Below are 18,936 nucleotides of genomic sequence, written 5' to 3'. Positions count from 1 at the left end.
TCTATATACTTAATGTCATTAAAAAATATATATATATCCAGAGGGGTATGGTGGCTCACACATGTAATCCCAGCACTCTGGAAGGCCAAGATGGGTGGATCACTTGAGTTTAAGAGTTTGAGACCAGCCTGGTCAACATGGTAAAACCCTGTCTCTACTAAAAATACAAAAATTAGCTGAGCATGGCAATGTGTGCCTGTAGTCCCAGCTACTTGGGAGGCTGAGGCAACAGCACTGTTTGAACTCAGGAGGCAGATCCTGCAGTGAGCCGAGAATGCACCACTGTACTCTATCTAGCCTGGGCAACAGAGCCAGACTCCGACTCAGAAAAAAAGAAAGAAATATCCACCATTAGCACTTCCACCTGAAAAGGAAGTGCTATAGGTTAATGTACAAAAATTCCGATGGCAGGTATATAGGAGTCTGCAAGTTATTTTCTGTACTTTTCTCTCTACATAAAATATTTGAAAATTAAATTTTTAAAAACTTAAATGAAAACAGAAAATAAATGCTTTCTAAAAGCTTGCTATTCTAGGTCCATCCATGACAACAGAGTTAGTATCAGCATCCTTAATATCACAAGAAGTCACTGTGAGCCTGTTCTCCAAGTACTAGGTCAATATTCTTGGGAGAGGTGAAGCCTACCTTCAAAGTAGTGAAAGGCAGATCCTCCAGGGGAACTAGGAGGGGGCATGCCGCGTTCAGGGCTGACCTGAAACACACAAGCACAGTTACAGATCAGAAAAGACCAGTGAGACCTCTGTCAGATTCTCTCAGGCAAGGTCCTCTCTGCCAGCCCAACGTCTGTAACTTCCAAGTCCTGGTTCAAGCCTCATTTCCTTCCTGAAGCTCATCACAGCAACAGCATTCTACACTAAATACTGTATCACTAAATTTTTCCTGTTTAGCTGTGTATTTGACATGTGATTACTGAGCTGAATTGTCCTCAGTGTTTTGTGTTCTCCATGAGTCAATTACATACCTTCTTAAGGGCACCAACTGTCTCCCAGGCAAAATAGAATTTGGCACCCAACTGCTATGAAACATATACTTTATGACTATGGTATCATTTATAAGAGGGACAAGTCTTTGTACTAAAGAGAATTCTAGTGAAACATTTCATGTTTCTTAAGTTTACTCCAGCTACAAAGAAGAGGGGTTTTCTTTGCAAGGGAGCTTACAAGGCTCTTTCTCTTCTGCTCTTTCCCCAGGAGCCCAGGCCCACCTGAGAGATGCTGGACACACTGCTGGTTTTCCTCTTCAGGGTACCCTCCTGACAGACAGTCAGCAGATTGCTGGGGAGGATGGAGCGGAAGTCATTAAAGGAACGCCTTCGAACACCTTCAAGCTCTTCAGGGACACGGAGGGAATGAGGAGGGACTTTGGGAAAGAGCTTTGAGAGGAGAGACTCTTCCATGTTGCTGTAACGCCCAAATGCTCGCGAGATTCCTATCAGGCATGGGATGGCATATTTGCAAAGGTATTCTAGAAGATCAAATGAAAACATTACAATATGAGAAAGTATCCTGAGAGAGTCATACAGTACTAACTTGTAACATCGACCAAAGTTTCACAACCCACCCACTAGCAACCGTGAAGGTTCAGCATAAGACACAATAATGGGGTCAACCCCAAGGACTGACCAGTGGTATCTTCAATCTGTCATTAACAACTTCAGACTCTGTCTTCATCAAACCCAGCTGCTCTCCTTGGGCAAAAGCCTGGGTCTATTTTTCAGTCTGAGTCAATAGTCTTCATCTATTCATGGCACATCCAAATCAATAATACAGCTAGGTCACATTATCAAGTATCCTGACACTAGTTAATACATTTATTCCTCTTAGGAGCATACTGGTAGCCTTACAATACAGAAAAAAATGAGCTCTGGAAGTCAACTAATCTACCCACAGATGTTACAGGTGAAGAAACTGAGGCCCATAAGGGTAAAGTTACTTGTTCAAGGTGACCCAGCATCTATGTAGTAGAGCGATGCACATGAACCCATGTGGCCTCTGAGGATACTAACACGTAACAAATCAACCTAAAATAGGAAGGTTTTCTCCCATCGGATATACATTAGGTACCAAACAACAGAAAAGACTGGAGAAAAGGGAAAGAAAGAAAAAAACAAAGGAAAAAAAAAAAAAAAGAAAGGGAAAGAGTAATCACAAAATCATTTTAAGAAAAACCTCAAGGATATTAGTACCTTTGTCTTGAATCTCCAAGGCCTGGCACATCCCCAAGAGGACATGCAATACCTGCAAAAGTGCCTCTAAAATCTGTAATAGTCAAGAAAACAAACAGGCACATTAATAAACAAAATTAGGTAAATATCACAAAACTAAGTCAGAACTAGATGGCACTCCAGACATTATCTTAACTAACCCCGTATCTGATACATCCCTCCACAATGGCTGTGCCAAGTGGCCAACCAGCTGACCGTCCAGGGACAAAAACGCTGGCTCTCTGGGCTGGTTCAGAGTTCCTCCCAACACTCAGCCGATGCTGTTCTCCTGGGGCTTGTACCTAACAGCCCTTGGGGCTACTTTTTCCTCTATTAGTATACTCTGTAAACAGGTGATAGGTCCCCAAATCTCTTTTCATGGGCAAATGCCCTAGGGCTTTTCAACCTTATTCTTCATGATCACAAATCCTTTAAATGCTAATTGCCGGCTTCTGATTTTACGGCAGTCCAGTTTTCTGTCTGAAGGGTGGTGCTCAGAATAAAATACATTAACATTTGGGATGCTGGAACTCACCAAACTCATCATAGATTCTAGACGTCTATGTACGTGACAACAGCTTTTCTGCAGCCACTTCACACAGCTATCTCAATGAGCTTACACTTTTTTTTTTTTTTTTTTTTTTTTTGAGACGAAGTTTCAATCTTGTTGCCCAGGCTAGAGTACAATGGCATGATCTCGGCTCACTGCAACCTCTGCCTCCTGGGTTCAAGCAGTTCTCCTGTCTCAGCCTCCTAAGTAGCTGTGATTACAGGTGTGTGCCACCACGCCTGGCTAATTTTTTGTATTTTTAGTAGAGATGGGGTTTCACCATGTTGGCCAGGCTGGTCTAGAACTCCTGACCTCAGGTGATCCATCTGCTTTGGTCTCCCAAAGTGCTGGGATTACAGGTGTGCGCCACTGTGCCCAGCCATAATTTTTTAAGTTAAGAAATTTTTTTTGTCCTGGCAGGGTGGCTCATGCCTGTAATCCTACCACTTTGGAAGGCTGAGGCAGGTGGATAACTTGAGCTCAGGAGTTCAAGACCAGCCTGGGCAATGTACTGAAACCCCGTCTCTACAAAACATACAAAAATTAGCCAGGTGTGGTGGTGCATGCCTGTGGTCCCAAATACTCAGGAGGCTGAGGTGGGAGGGTCACTTGAGCCCGGGAGGCTGAGGTTGTAGTGAGCCAAGATCAGTGCAGGGTTCAATCATAGCTCACCGCAGTTTCAAATTCCTAGAATCAAGCAATCCTCCTCCTTTGGCCCTCTGAGCAGCTGGGACTACAGGCATGTGTCACTATACCCAGCTAATTTTTATTTTTGTAGGGATGGGGTCTCGCTATGTTGCCCAAGCTGGTCTCAAGTGATCCTCCTGCCTCAGCCTCCCAAAGTGTTGGGATTGTGGGCCTCAGCCACCGTGCATAAACGGTGAGCTTATAGGGCCAGGGGCAGTGGCTCATGCCTGTAATCTCAGCACTTTGGGAAGCTGAGGTGGGCAGATCATGAAGTCAAGAGACTGAGATCATCCTGGCCAACATGGTGAAACCCTGTCTCTACTAAAAATACAAAAATTAGCCCAAATTAAGGCTGGCCTCAAACTCCTGACCTCAAATGATCCAGCTGCCTTGACTTCCCAAAGTGCTAGGATTACAGGCATAAGCAACCGTGCCCGGCCACTTTTTCCATTTTATATGATAGTCATGTTATCGCCATGACTTTAGAGTGAATGTTACCACCACAAATAGTCATGTTGACTTCTTTATTCTGATAAATTTTATTCATAGAGAAGTCCTTAACTTAATGCCCAACTTTTTAATAAAAACACACAGTTCTAACATATTTATTTCTTTAGTCAACCTACACATAAATGAAGAATCTAAATTATTCAAAATGCATCACTAACTGCGAATATTTAGCATGCAGACAACCAAGTAGGCACTGCTTGGAAGGACCTGACAATAGCAGCATATAAAAACTGACTTTCTAAGTGATAAATCTAACAAAAATTTGTATGATTATATTCTTTGTTTAAAGAAGAGGAAAGTATGGGATATATATTAGTAGCATTTCCATCAAAATTAACAAAATCTAAAGAAAGTCTGTGCCCTTAAAGATACATGCTTCAGCTACCTAGAAGATTCTCTTCTGGCCAGGCACCGTGGCTCATGCCTATAATCCCAGCACTCTGGGAGGTCGAGGCAGGAGGATCACTTGAGGCCAGTAGTTCAAGACCAGCCTGGACAACATGGCGAAACCTCGTCTCAACAAATTAGCTGGTATGCTGGTGCATGTCTATAGTTTCAACTACTTGGGAGTCTGGATTGAACCCAGGAGGTGGAGGTTGCAGTGACCTGAGATCACACCACTGCATTTCAGCCTAGATGACAGAGCAAGACTGTCTCAAAAAAGAAAGGAAAATTATCTTCTATGAATGACTTAAATCCCCAAAACAGAGCAAGAAAAATGAGCTGCCTCTGCCTTTTTCTGCTTCCTACCTTATAGGACTTTTGGAAAAGCTGAAAGGGGCAGTGCTGCTCCCATCTCTGCAGCACCTGCCCTTCATTAGAAAAAAGAAAAGTTGAATGAGGTAAGACTCATGAGATCCTAAAGAGTACTGAGAGACGAGCCAGGTGCGGTGGCTCATGCCTGTAATCCCAGCACTTTGGGAGGCCGAAGCAGGTGGATCATTTTAGGTCAGGAGTTCAAGACTAACCTGGCCAACATGGAAAAACCCTGTCTCTACTAAAAATACAAAAATTAGCCAGGTGTGATGGTGCTTGCCTGTAATCCCAACTACTCAGGAGGCTGAAGAAGGAGAATCACTTCAACCTGGGAGGTGGAGGTTGCAGTGAGCCAAGATTGCACTACTGTGCTCCAGCCTACGCAATGGAAGTGAGACTCCATCTCAAAAAAAAAAAAAAAAAAAAAGGACTGAAAGACCTAAACATGTCTTATGTCTGCTATGAACAGTATGAAATAGATAAATATTAACAAACAATCCAATCACATTTCACACTTTTAAAATCTTTTCATCACTTTGGGACTCTATTCAATCTAATAGAAATGCACACCAAATCAACATATGCTTACCTCATCCCTAAGTGAAGGGTCCCTATAGGCAACATCAGACAGCAAAGTTATCAAGCAGAAGCTGAAGCTCTCTGCAACTGGGAGGGCACCTGGAAGACGTAAAAACAGAAATCAGATAACCAGGAACCAGACACTGGGTCACACCTCTGGCCATCCAATCCAGTATGTTCCCTCTCACATGACCTGCCAAGGGACCAGTTTATAGCAGCTGGCCTCACTGAGATGAGTCTCCAAAGAACAGCTACGGGCCCAATGAGTTTGCTGAGAAACACCCCTACCTTTCCTTTAAGTAAATGTTTTGGTTCAATAAACTTAAATGTTTCCTGAGCCAATAGCTAGTCTGAGATTACGAAGCCTCTCAACATGACAGATTCAATTTTTTATTCCCTAAGTAAATGTGAGAAATCACCTTAAAAACAAACAAAAAATCTTGGTCGGGCGCAGTGGCTCACGCCTGTAATCCCAACACTTTGGGAGGCTGAGGCAGGCGGATCACTTGAGGTCAGGAGTTCAAGACTAGCCTGGCCAACATGGCCAAATTCTATCTCTACCAAAAATACAAAAATTAGCCAGGCATGGTGGTGCGTGCCTGTAATTCCAGCTACTCAGGAGGCTGAGGCAGGAGAATCGCTTGAACTCAGGTGGCAGAGGTTGCAGTGAGCTGAGATCATTCCAGCCTGGGCGACAGAGGAAGATTGTCCCCCATTTTTTTTTAAAAAAACAACTTTTATTTTAGGTTTAGAGGCACACATGCAGGTTTCTTATATAGATAGTGTGACATAGGGGTTTTGTGTACAAATTATCTAATCACCTGGTAATAAGCACAGTACCTGATAGGTACTTTTTCTATCCTCCCCGTCCTCCCAGCCTCTACCCTTAGGTGTGTGCCCATGTGTACTCAATGTTTAGCTCCTACTTATAAGCAAGAACATTGGTATTTGGTTTTCTGTTTCTGTGTTACTTCATTTAGGATAAATGGCCTCTAGCTTCAAAGAAATTAATCTTGACAGAACATAAGAGATGAATCATGAATGCTAATGGACACTTACTACATCTATTTTAAATTGAATAAAAAACATTTTATTAAAACATTTAAATTCTTTTCTGCTTTGTTTGGCAAATGGGAAAAGTCCTAATAAGAGATTCCAAAATTTTGCTCTATTCCCCATAACCCTTTTTTTTGAGACAGAGTCTTGTTCTGTTACCCAGACAGTGCAAGACTGTGCAGTGGTGTAATCTTGGCTCATTACAACCTCTGCCTCCTGGTTTCAAGTAATTATCCTGCCTCAGTCTCTCAAGTATATTCCCTGTAACCTTTTAAGTTTTTCCACTGCTAAGATTCTTAGCAGGGAGGTTCTTAGGAACCTGGACCTTAAGGCTAGAAGAGAGTGCTAAACTTTAAAAGACCAATTGCTACCCAGCACTCTTTTTTTTTTTTTTTTGGACGGAGTCTCTCCCTGTCCAGGCTGGAGTACACTGGCACAATCTTGGCTCACTGCAACCTCCACCTCCCAGGTTCAAGCATTTCTGCTACCTCAGCCTCCCGAGTAGCTGGGATCACAGGTATGTACCACCATGCAGGCTAATTTTGGTATTTTTAGTAGAGACCGGGTTTTACCTTGTTGGTCAGGCTGGTCTCGAACTCCTGAGCTCGGGTGATCCACCCGCTTCTGCCTCCACCTCCAAAACTGTTGGGATTACAGACATGAGCCACCACACCCGGTCTGCTATCTAGCACTTCTTTCAGGCCTTCAAATGTTAGAAGCAATGCTGTCTGTTCAATCACAATTAAATATTTAATCAATTTTGGCCAGGTGTGGTGGCTCATGCCTGTAATCCCAGCACTTTGGGAAGCCAAGGCAGGTAGAACATTTGAGGTCAGGAGTTCAAGGCCAGCCTGGCCAACATGGTAAAACCCCATCTCTACTAAAAGTATATCAAGTATCTGGGTGTGGTGGCACACACCGGTAATCCCAGCAACTCAGGAGGCTGAGGCAGGAGAATCACTTGAACCCAGGAGGCGGATGTTGCAGTGAGCCAAGATCATGCCACTGCACTCAGGCCTGGGCGACAGAGTAAGACTCTATCAAAAAAAAATTTAGGCCGGGCACAGTGGCTCACAGCTATAATCCCAGCACTTTGGGAGGCTGAGGTGGGCGGATCACCTGAGGTCAGGAGTTCAAGACCAGCCTGGCCAACATGGAGAAACCTCGTCTCTACTAAAAATTTAAAAATTAACTGGGTGTGGTGGTCCAAACCTGTAATCCCAGCCATTCAGGAGGCAGAGGCAGGCCAATCCCTTGAACCCGGGAGGCAGAGGTTGCAGTGAGCCAAGATTATATCACCGTACTCCAACCTGGGTGACAGAATGAGTACTCAAAAAAAAAAAAAAAAAAAATTAATCAATTTTGAATACTGAATATTGAATCAAGGACAAAAGAGTATCCAATATTTAATGGACATATTCATAGTACATGACAGAAGACTTACCTTTCTACTCCAACACTTATAATTTTAAAGTGCAGCTCTAGGCTGTTCTTAAACTTGAATGTGCATCAGAATCACCTGGAGGCTTGGTAGAGCACAGACTGTTAACCAGCCCCAGCATTTATAATACAGTAGCTCTGATGTGAGAACTGAGAATCTGCATTTCTGACAAGTTCCCAGGTTACACTGATGCTGCCAGTCCAGGGATAACACTGTGAGACCTACTGATTTAGAACTTAAGAGTTTAAAAGCATAAGTGATATTGTCCTAAAAAAAAAAAAAAAAGGTGAAATGTCGGCCATGTGCAGTGGCTGACGCCTGTAATCCCAACACTTTGTGAGAAAGGTGGGAAGATCGCTTGAGCTCAGGAGTTTGAGACCAGCCTGGAAAACACAGTGAGACCCTGTCTCTACAAAAATATTAAAAAAAAAATTAGCCAGTGTAGTGAAGTGTGCCTATTGTTTCGGCTACTGAGGAGGCTGAGGCACGAGGATCACTTGAAGCTGCAATGAGTTGGGTTTAATCCATCACACTCCAGCCTAGGTGAAAGAGCAAGACTGTCTCAAACAACAACAACAACAACACAAGAAAAGTAAAATGTTACCCAATAATTGAAAATTTCTGCATCTCTAACATACTGTTTCAAATAATACTAAAACTTTCATTCTAATGCAAATCCATGTATACAGGAGTGATCTTTGTTTTGAAATTTTATAAAAAAGGAAAATAGCATTAGTGTCGACTAGTATTGTATTTCTCCCCAAAACACAATGGTGAACATAAAATTAGCCTTTTTTTTTTTGAGACGGAGTCATGCCGTGTCGGATTGCAATGGCACAATCTCAGTTCACTGCAACCTCTGCCTCCTGGGTTCAAGTGACTCTCCTGCCTCAGTCTCCCAAGTAGCTAAGATTACAGGTGTGCATCACCAGGCCCAGATAATTTTTTGTATCTTTAATAGAGACAGGGTTTCACCATGTTGGCCAGGCTGGTATTGAACTCCTGACCCTTGTGATCTGCCCACCTTGGCTCCCAAAGTGCTGGGATTACAGGGGTGAACCACCGCACCCAGCCTAAAATTTGACTTTTTAGTAATGATGCTCTATTTAATTTGTAGTTCTTCAAATTGCAGGATAGACTGGGCACAGTGGCTCACACCTATAAGCCTAGCACTTCGGGAGGCCAAGGCAGGTAGATCACTTGAGGCCAGGAGTTCAGGACTAGCCTGGCGAATATGGCAAAATTCTGTCTCTACCGAAAATACAAAAATTAGCCAGGCATGGTGGTGCATGCCTGCAATCCCAGCTACTTGGGAGGCTGAGGCAGGAGAATAGCTTGAACCCAGGAGGCAGAGGTTGCAGTGAACCCAGATGACGTCACTGTACTCCAGCTTGAGTGACAGAGCGAGACTGTGTCTTCAAAAAAAAAAAAAAAATCCAGGGCTGGGCGCGGTGGCTCAAGCCTGTAATCCCAGCACTTTGGGAGGCCAAGGCGGGTGGATCACGAAGTCAAGAGATCGAGACCATCCTGGTCAACATGGTGAAATCCCGTCTCTACTAAAAATACAAAAAATTAGCTGGGCATGGTGGCGCATGCCTGTAATCCCAGCTACTCAGGAGGCTGAGGCAGGAGAATTGCCTGAACCCAGGAGGTGGAGGTTGCAGTGAGCCGAGATCGCGCCATTGCACTCCAGCCTGGGTAACAAGAGCAAAACTCTGTCTCAACAACAACAACAAAAAAAATCCTTAGTCCCAGCACTTTGAGACGCCGAGGCGGGTGGATCACGAGGTCAAGAGATCGAGACCGTCCTGGTCAACATGGTGAAACCCCGTCTCTACTAAAAATACAGAAAATTAGCTGGGCATGGTGGCACGTGCCTGTGATCCCAGCTACTCAGGAGGCTGAGGCAGAAGAATTGCCTGAACCCAGGAGGCGGAGGTTGCGGTGAGCTGAGATCGCGCCATTGCACTCCAGCCTGGGTAACAAGAGCGAAAATCCATCTCAAAAAAAAAAAAAATCCTAACAAATTGCAGGATACATGCATAATTTGGGATCTGTCAGTTTTAGGCATGTTACCAGAAGTGATGAAAACCCAAAGGTCAAGAGGAATACAGGCACAGAAATTTTGTTTTATTTCAGGTTCAGGGGTACATGTGCAGTTTTGTTATACAGGTAAATTGCATGTTACGGGGGTATGATGTACAGATTTCATCATCCCCATAAAAAATACAGTACTCAAAAAGTAGTTTTTTCCATCCTCACCCTCCTCCTACTCTCCACTCTTAAGTAGGCCCCAGTGTTTGCTGCTCCCTTCTGTGTCCATATGTACGCGATATTTAGCACCCACTTGTAAGTGAGAACATGCAGTGTTTGATTTTCTGTTCCTGTGCTAATTCTCCCATAATGGTATCCAGCTCCATCCACGTTGCTGCAAAAGACACGATATTGGCTAGGCATGATAACCTCACACTTGTAATCCCAGCACTTTAGGAGGCTGAGGGAGGTGAATCACTTGAGGCCAGGAATTCAAGAGCAGCCTTGCCAACATGGCAAAACCCCATCTCTACTATAAATATAAAAATTAGCCAGGCATAGTGGCACCAGCCTATAGTCCCAACTACCTAGGAGACTTAGACATGAGAATCACTTGAACCTGGGAGGTGGACGTTGTAGTAAGCGGAGATACCACCACTGCACTCCAGTCTGTGTGAGAGTGAGACTCTGTCTCAAAATAAGAAAAAATAAAATAAAAAATAAAAGGACACCATCTCGTTCTTTTTTATGGCTACGTAGTACTCCATGGTATACATACCACATGTTCTTTATCCAGTCTTTCACTGATGGGCATTTAGTTGATCCCTTATCTTTATTATTGTGAATATTGCTGTGATAAACATACTTATGCATGTATCTTTACAGTATGATGATTTATATTCCTTTGGGTATGTACCCAACAATGGGATTGCTGGGTCAAATGCTAATTCTGCTTTAAGTTCTTTCAGAAATCGCCAAACTGCTTTCCACAATGGCTGAAATAATTTATATTCACATCAGCAGTGTATAAGTGTTCCCTTTTCTCTGCAACCTCACCAGCATCTGTTATTTCTTGAATTTTTAATAATAGCCATTCTGTCTGGTGTGAGATGGTATCTCATTGTGGTTTTGATTCGAATTTCTCTGATTACTAGCATCAGATGATGAGCATATTTTTTGTATATTTATTGGCCACTTGCAAGTCTCTTTTTGAAAAGTGTGTTTGTGTCCTTTGCTCACCTTTTAATGGGGTTGTTTTCTGCTTGTAAATTTTTGCTTATAAATCTATCTTCCTCCTAGATTCTAGACATTAGACCTCTGCCAATGCATAGTTTGCAAATATTTTCTTCTATTCTACAGGTTGGCTGTTAACTCTGTTAACACTGTATTTTGCTGTGCAGAAGCTCTTTAGTTTAATTAAGTTCCCTTTGTCAATTTTTTTTTTTCCCCTGCTGCAATTGCTTTTGGCATCTTTGTCATTAAATCTTTGCCGGGGTCTATGTCCAGAATGATATTTCCTAGGTTATCTTCCAGGTTTTTTATAGTTTAAAGTTTTACATTTAGATCTTTATTCCAGCTTCAGTTGATTTTTGTAAAGGATGTAAGGAAGGGGTCTAGTTTCAATCTTCTGCATGTAGCTAGCCAGTTATCATAGCACCATTTATTGAGCAGGGAGTCCTTTCCCCATTGCTTGTTTTGTTGACTCTGTTGAAGAGCAGATGGTTGCAGGTGTGCAGCATTATTTCTGGGCTCTCTATTCTGCTCAATTGGTCTATGTGCTATTTTTGTACCAGTACCATGCTGTTTTGGTTACTGTGGCCCTGTAGTATAGTTTGAAGTCAGGTAATGTGATGTCTCCAGTTTTGCTTTTTGTTTCAGACTGCCTTGGCTATTCAGGCTCTTTTTGGTTCACAGAGATTTTTAAATAGTTTTATTCTAATTCTGTGAAGAATGTCATTGGTAGTTTGATAGGAATAGCACTGAATCCATAAATTGCTTTGGGAAGTACGGCCATCTTATCAATATTGATTCTTCCTATCTATGAGCATGGGATGTTTTTCCATTTGCTTGTGTCATCTCTGATTTCCTTGAGCAGTATTTTGTAATTCTTGCTATAGAGATTTTTCACCTCTCTGGTTAGCTGTATTGCAAGGTATTTTATCTTTTTTTTTTTTTTTTTTGAGATTGAGTTTCACTCTGTTGCCCGGGCTGGAGTGTAGTGGCACAATCTCGGCTCACTGCAACCTCTGCCTCACAGGTTCAAGCAATTCTCCTGCTCAGCCTCCCGTGCAGTTGGGACTACAGGTAGGCACCACCACAGCCAGCTAACCTTTGTATTTTTAGTAGAGATGGGTTTTACTGCATTAGCCAGGCTGGTCTCGAACTCCTGACCTCAACTGATCTACTTGCCTTGGCCTCCCAAAGCGCTGGGATTACAGGCATGAGCCACCATGCCCGGCTGGTATTTTATTCTTTTTGTGAATGGACTGTGTTCTTGATTTCGCTCTCAGCTTGTTTTTTGTGTATAGGAGGAATGCTACTGATTTTTGTACATTGATTTTGTATCCTGAAACTTTGCTGAAGCTGTTCATCAGATCAAGGGGCTTTGGGCAGAGACTATGGGGCTTTCTAGGTATAGAATCACATCACCTGTGTAAAGCAATCATCTGACTTCCTCTCTTCCTGTTTGGATGTCTTTCCTTTCTTTCTCTTGTCTGATTGCTCTGGCTAGAATTTCCAGAACTATGTTAAATAGGAGTGGTGGAAAGAGCAACTTTGTCTTCTTCTGGTTTTCAAGGGGAATACTTCCAGCTTTTAACCATATAGTGTAATGATGGCTATGGGTTTGTCATATGGCTGTTGTTGTTGTTGTTATTATTATTATTATTATTATTATTATTATTATTTGAGACAGAGTCTCACTCTGTTGCCCAGGCTGGAGTGCAGTGACACGATCTTGGCTCATTGCAACCTCCGCCTCCCGGGTTCGAGCGATTCTCCTGCCTCAGCCTCCCAAAGAGTCAGGACTACAGGCACCTGCCACCACACCTGGCTAATTTTTTTTTTTTGTATTCTTAGTAGAGACAGGGTTTCACCATATTGGCCAGGCTGGTCTTGAACTCCTGACCTTGTGATCCACCCACCTTGGCCTCCCAAAGTGTTGGGATTACAGGTGTGAGCCACTGCGCCTGACCAGAGATGGCTATTACTACTTTGAAGTATGTTCCTTCAATACCTAGAGTTTAACATGAAGGGATATCGAATTTTATGAAAAGCCTCTTCTGTATCTATTAAGCAATCATGCAGTTTTTGTTTTTAGTTCTGTTTCTGTGATGAATCATACTAATTGGTTTGCATATGCCGTATCAATCCCATATCCCAGGGATAAAGCCTACTTGATCATGGTGGATTAGCATTTTGATGTGTTGCTGGATTCAGTTTCCTAATATTTTTTTTGAGGATTTTTACATCCATGTTCATCTACTGGCCTGAAGTCTTTTTTTGTTGTGCTTCTGCCAGGTTCTGGCATCAGAATGATGCTGGCCTCATAGAGTTAGGGAGGAGTCTCTCCTCCTCAATTTTTTGAAATAGTTTGAGTAGGAGTGGTACCAGCTCTTCCTTATACATCTGGTAAAATTCAGCTGTGAATCCATCTGGTCCCAGGCTTTTTTCAGTTGGGAGACTTATTATTACTGACTCAATTTCGGAACTTGTTATTTGTCTTTTCAGGGATTCAATTTCTTCTGGGTTCAGTCTTGGTAGGTTGTATATGTCCAGGAATTTATCCATTTCTACTAGGTTTTCTGGCTTGTATGCACAGAGGTGTCTGTCTCTCAGGGTTGGGTTTTTAATGATTATTTCTGTGGGCTCACTGGTAATGTCCCCTTTATCAATTTCTGGTTGTGTCTATTTAGACCTTTGCTCCTTTTTTATTAGTCTAGTTAGCAGTCTTATTATTATTTTCAAAAAACCAACTCCTAGATTTGTTGATCTTTTGTATGGTTTTCATATCTCAATTTCTCAGTTCATCTTTGGTTTTAGTTATTTCTTATCTTCTGCTAAGGAGTGAGTTTGCTCTTGTTTTTCTAGTTCCTCTAGTCATGTTGTTAGGTTGTGAATTTGAGATCTTTCTAACTTTTCGAAGTGAGCATTCATGCTGTAAACTTCCCTCTTAACTCTGCCTTAGCAGAGTACATCTAGAGATTCTGGTATGTTGTTATCTTTGTTCTCATTAATTTCAAATAATTTCTTGATTTCTGCTTTAACGTCATTATTTACCCATGAGTCATTCAGGAGCAGATTGTTTGATTTTTCATGTAAATATGTGGCTTTCAGTGATTTTCTTAGTATTGAATTCTGTTTTTATTGTGCTATGGCCCAACAGCATGGTTAGTATGATTTCAGTTTTTCTGAATTTGCTGAGGCTTGTTTTATGTCTGATTGTGTGATCAATTTTAGAGTATGTGCCATGTGCGGATGAGAATATATATTCTGTTGTTTTCGAGTGGGGTGTTCTGTAGATGTCTATTAGGTCCATTTGGTCGTGTCGAGTTCAAATCCTGAATACCTTTGTTAGTTTTCTGCCCCGATCATCTGTCTAATACTGTCAGTGGGGTGATGAAGTCTCCCACCATTATTATGTAGTTATCTAAGCCTCTTCATAGGTCTCTAAGAACTTGCTTTATAAATGTGGTTGCTTCTGTGTTGGATGTATATAAATTTAGGATAGTTGCATCTTGTTGAATGGAGCCCTTTACCATTATGTAATGTCTTTGTCTTTTTTTTTTTTTTTTAATCATCTTTGTTGGTTAAAAGTCTGTTGTGTCTGAAATCAGAATAGCAATCCCTGCTCTTTTTTCTGTTTTCCATTTGCTTGGTATATTTTTCTTCATCTCTTTACTTTGAGCAAATGGGTATCACTGTATGTGGGATTGGTCTCTTGAAGAGAGCATACTGTTGGGTCTTGCTTCTTTATCCAATTTATCACTCTGTGTCTTTTAAATGAGACATTTAGTATATTTACACTCATAGTATTGATATGTGTGGATCTGTTCCTGTCACCATGTTGTTAGCTGGCTATTACACAGACTTGTTTGTACAATTGCTTTATACTATCACTAGTCTATGTACTTAGGTATGTTTTGTTCTTATTTGTTTTTCTTGAGACAGCGTTTGATTCCTATTTCCCAGGCTGGAGTGCAGTGGTACCATCTCAGCTCACTGAAACCTCCGCCTCCCAGGTTCAAGTGATTCTCCTGCCTCAGCCTTCTGAGCTGAGATTATAGGCATCTACCACCACACCAGCTAATTTTTTGTATTTTTAGTGAAGACAGGGTTTCATCATGTTGGCCAGGCTGGTCTCAAACTCCTGACCTCAGGTGATCCACCTGCCTTGGCCTCCCAAACTGCTGGGATTACAGGCGTGAGGTGCTGTGCCCGGCCCTTAGGTGTGTTTTTGCAGAGGTTGGTAATGGTCTTTCCCTTCCATGTTTAGCATTCCTGTCAATACCCTAATAAGGCAGGACGGGTGGTAACAAAATTCCTTAGCATGTGCTTGTCTGAAAAGGATCTTATTTCTCCTTCACTCATAAAGCTTAGCTTGACTGGACATGAAATTCTTGATTGAAAATTCCTTTCTTTAACAATGTTGAATTATGAGCCAGGCACAATAGCTCACAGTGCTGGCCTGTAATCCCAGCACTTTGTGAGGCTGAGAAGGGCAGATCAATATCACTTGAGGCCAGGAGCTTGAGACCAGCCTGGTCAACATGGCAAAACCCTGTCTCTACTAAATTAAATACACAAATTACATGGGTATGGCGGTGTGTGCCTATAGTCCCCAGCTACTCAGGAGGCTGAGGCATGAGAATCACTTAAACCCAGGAGGCAGAGGTTGTAGTGAGCCAAGATATCAGGCCACTGCACTCCACCTTGGTGACAGAGTGAGACTCTGTGTCAAAAAAAAAAAAAAAAAAAAAAAAAAAAGTTGAATCTAGGCCTCCATTCTCTTCTGGCTTGTAGGGTTTCTACCAAAAGGTCTGCTGTTAGCCTGGTGGGGCTCCCTTTGAAGGTGACCTGTCCCTTCTTCCAGCTGCCTTTAACATTTTTTTTTCTTTCCTCTAGACCGTGGAGAATCTGATGACTATGTGTCTTGGGCATGGTCTTCTTGTGTAGTATTTCACAGGGTTCTCTGCATTTCCTGAATTTGAATTTTGGCCTCTCTAGGGAGACTGGGAAAATATTCATGGATAATATCCTGAACTATGTTTGCTTACTTTCTCTCTCCCTTTATTTCAGGGATGCCAATGAGTTATATATTTGGTTTGGTCTCTACATAATCCTGTATTTCTCAGAGGTATTCATTCTTTATTTTCTTTATTTTTGTCTGAGTTATTTTGGAGAGCTGGTCTTTGAGCTCCAGGATTCTTTCCTCAGCTTGGTCAATTCTGGTGTTAATACCTGCAATCTTATTTTGTAATTCTTTTCTTTTTTTTTTTTTTTTTTTTTTGAGACGGAGTTTCGCTCTTGTTACCCAGGCTGGAGTGCAATGGCACGATCTCGGCTCACCGCAACCTCCGCCTCCTGGGCTCAGGCAATTCTCCTGCCTCAGCCTCCTGAGTAGCTGGGATTACAGGCACGTGCCACCATGCCCAGCTAATTTTTTGTATTTTTAGTAGAGACGGGGTTTCCCCATGTTGACCAGGATGGTCTCGATCTCTCGACCTCGTGATCCACCCGCCTCGGCCTCCCAAAGTGCTGGGATTACAAGCTTGAGCCACCGTGCCCGGCCAATTCTTTTCTTTTTTGAGATAGAGTCTTGCTTTGTTACCCAGGCTGGAGTACAGTAGCCAGATCTCGGCTCACTGCTGCCTCCGCCTCCCGGGTTCAAGCAATTCTCCTATCTCAGTCTCCCGAGTAGCTGGGATTACAGACACCCGCCACTACACCCAGCTAATTTTTGTATTTTTAGTGGAGACAGGGTTTCACCATGTTGGCCAGGCTGGTCTTGAACTCCTGACCTTGTAATCCACCCGCCTTGGCCTCCCAAAATGCTGGGATTACAGGCATGAGTCATGGCGCTCAGCTGAAATTCTTCAAGTGAGTTTTTGATCTGTATCAGCTCAATTTGTTTGTTTTTTCTTTTTTTGAGATGGAGTCTCGCTCTGTTGCCCAGGCTGGAGTGCAGTGGTATAATCTTAGCTCACTGCAACCTCCACCCCCCGGGTTCAAGCGATTCTCCCGCCTCAGCCACCCAAGTAGGTGGGATAACAGGTGCCTGTGACCACATCTAATTTTCTGTATTTTTAGTAGAGATGGGGTTTCTTGGCCAACATGGGTCTCGAACTCCTGACACCTCAAGTGATCTACCCACTTTGGCCTTCCAAAGTGCAGGGATTACAGGTGTGAGCCACTATGCCCAGCCAGTTTTTTCTTAAAACAGCCATTTCATCTTTCATCTCCTCTACTGTTTTACTGTATTCCTTAGAATCCTTGGATTGGGTTTCAACTTTCTCCTGAATGTTGATGATCTTTGTTCCTATCTATATTCTGAATTCTACTTCTAATTCTATTTGGCTTGATTAAGACCACTGCTGGGGAACTAGTGCAGTCATTTAGCAGCAAGAAGACACTGGCTTTTGGCGATGCCAGAGTTCCTGTGCTGGTTCTTTCTCGTCTTTGTGGGCTAATGTTCCTTCAATCTTTGAAGTTGCTGTCCTTTGAATGGATTTTTTTTTTTTTGCCGGGGGTAGGGGGGCGTGAGAGGTGCTTTCATATTCTTTGATGTCTCTGGTGATTTGATTGGATTCAGTCAACTGGCTTCATTTCTGGTAGATTTTGGGGTGGGGGGGTGCGGCTAAGGCTCAGCTCAGCACTCCTGGGCTGTTTCCTCCAACTCCTGGGGGCTGATATTGGGCCCTCAGCTTTGTTCTCTGGTTCTTCGAGGTTGAGAACGTGCAACCGTGGAGGAACTTAAGTGTTCTTGGACCATGGCCACAACACTCTGAAAGGTAGTGCCAGCCAAAGCGTTCTGTCAGATAGTGGCAGCCTCTTTGCTTGTGCCAGCAGCACCAGCAGTGTGGTGGGGTGCACACTCATTAGCTGAGATGGGGTGCTGGGAGGCCTGGGGACGCCAGCCTCTGTGTGAGCATTGGCAGCTGCAGCGGTGCAGGGCCGCTGGGGTCTGTGTGCATATCTGCACTAACGGCAGTGGTAGCACGGGGATGGAGATGGTAACCTCTGTACATGTGTTCACACCAGCCATGGTGGTGTTGCAGGGCCCAGAACGTTAATGAGAATGGCAAAACCTATGTTTAGCATACTGGGCCATGCTGCCCAGACTAGTCTTAAAACTCCTGAGCTGAAGCCATCTGCCCACCTCAGCCTCCCAAAGTGCTAGGATTACAGGTGTGAACCACCATGTCTGGCCAATTTAGTCCATTTCTAAAGGTGCAAAGTTTAACTGGAACTTAGCAACAAAGGGTGCAAAGTTTAACTGGAACTTTGCAACAAAGTGATGAAACTATTTACAGTGAACATTGCTATTGAGTCCCCAACCTCCATATCTCACCCTTTTTGAGCAGCAGCAATATAATCTGGAGAACTGACCTCACTCCACAGTGAGCCTATAAATTCTAAGGGCAATAGTGACTGATTTGGGGATGGGTAGGTGATCCAATTCCAGCCAATGAGACATGAGAAAAGGTTCTTAAAGGTCTCAATATTCTTGCTCACTCTTAGAAGAATGCAATGGAAAGCTGGCCTGCCCAGGCCCACCTTCTCCCCAACTCATCCACGGGCTTTGGACAACACATGGATGTAAGCTCAGCCCACAATGCTACAGGCAGTCAGTTGTTTCATAACCAAGAGTGGAGTAAGACATATCTGATGTGTCAGTATGAATAAACACTTGATCCTACAAACACTGAACATGGTTAATTTTTCTTATATTCAGGGAAAACATGACATACAATTACCTCTGCCTTTCCGAGCTGTGCTTTCTTCTACCCAATACACTTTTGGAAGACCTTTGAGAAGTCGAAGAAGGTAAGGAACCACACAATCTTTGTGCTAAAAAAAATAATAATAAATTACATTTAA

At 42.9% G+C, this 18,936-nt stretch overlaps 1 protein-coding gene across 1 annotated transcript in view; it reads right to left on the bottom strand.

The window, feature by feature from the left end:
- PI4KA (phosphatidylinositol 4-kinase alpha) overlaps positions 1 to 18,936 on the bottom strand; it is a 151,077-nt gene that overhangs the window by 107,611 nt on the left and 24,530 nt on the right. Inside the window, exons 3-7 of the mRNA XM_010330469.3 lie at positions 18,813 to 18,906; positions 5,317 to 5,405; positions 2,207 to 2,279; positions 1,226 to 1,485; positions 646 to 712 (exon numbers count right to left, since the gene is read on the bottom strand). Of these exons, the coding sequence (XP_010328771.2) occupies positions 646 to 712; positions 1,226 to 1,485; positions 2,207 to 2,279; positions 5,317 to 5,405; positions 18,813 to 18,906 (583 nt within the window). The remainder of the gene's footprint in view (positions 1 to 645; positions 713 to 1,225; positions 1,486 to 2,206; positions 2,280 to 5,316; positions 5,406 to 18,812; positions 18,907 to 18,936) is intronic.

The sequence above is a fragment of the Saimiri boliviensis genome, chromosome 21, assembly GCF_048565385.1.
Source record: "Saimiri boliviensis isolate mSaiBol1 chromosome 21, mSaiBol1.pri, whole genome shotgun sequence".
NCBI lineage: Eukaryota > Metazoa > Chordata > Mammalia > Primates > Cebidae > Saimiri > Saimiri boliviensis.
This window is presented reverse-complemented; position numbering and strand designations above follow the sequence as displayed.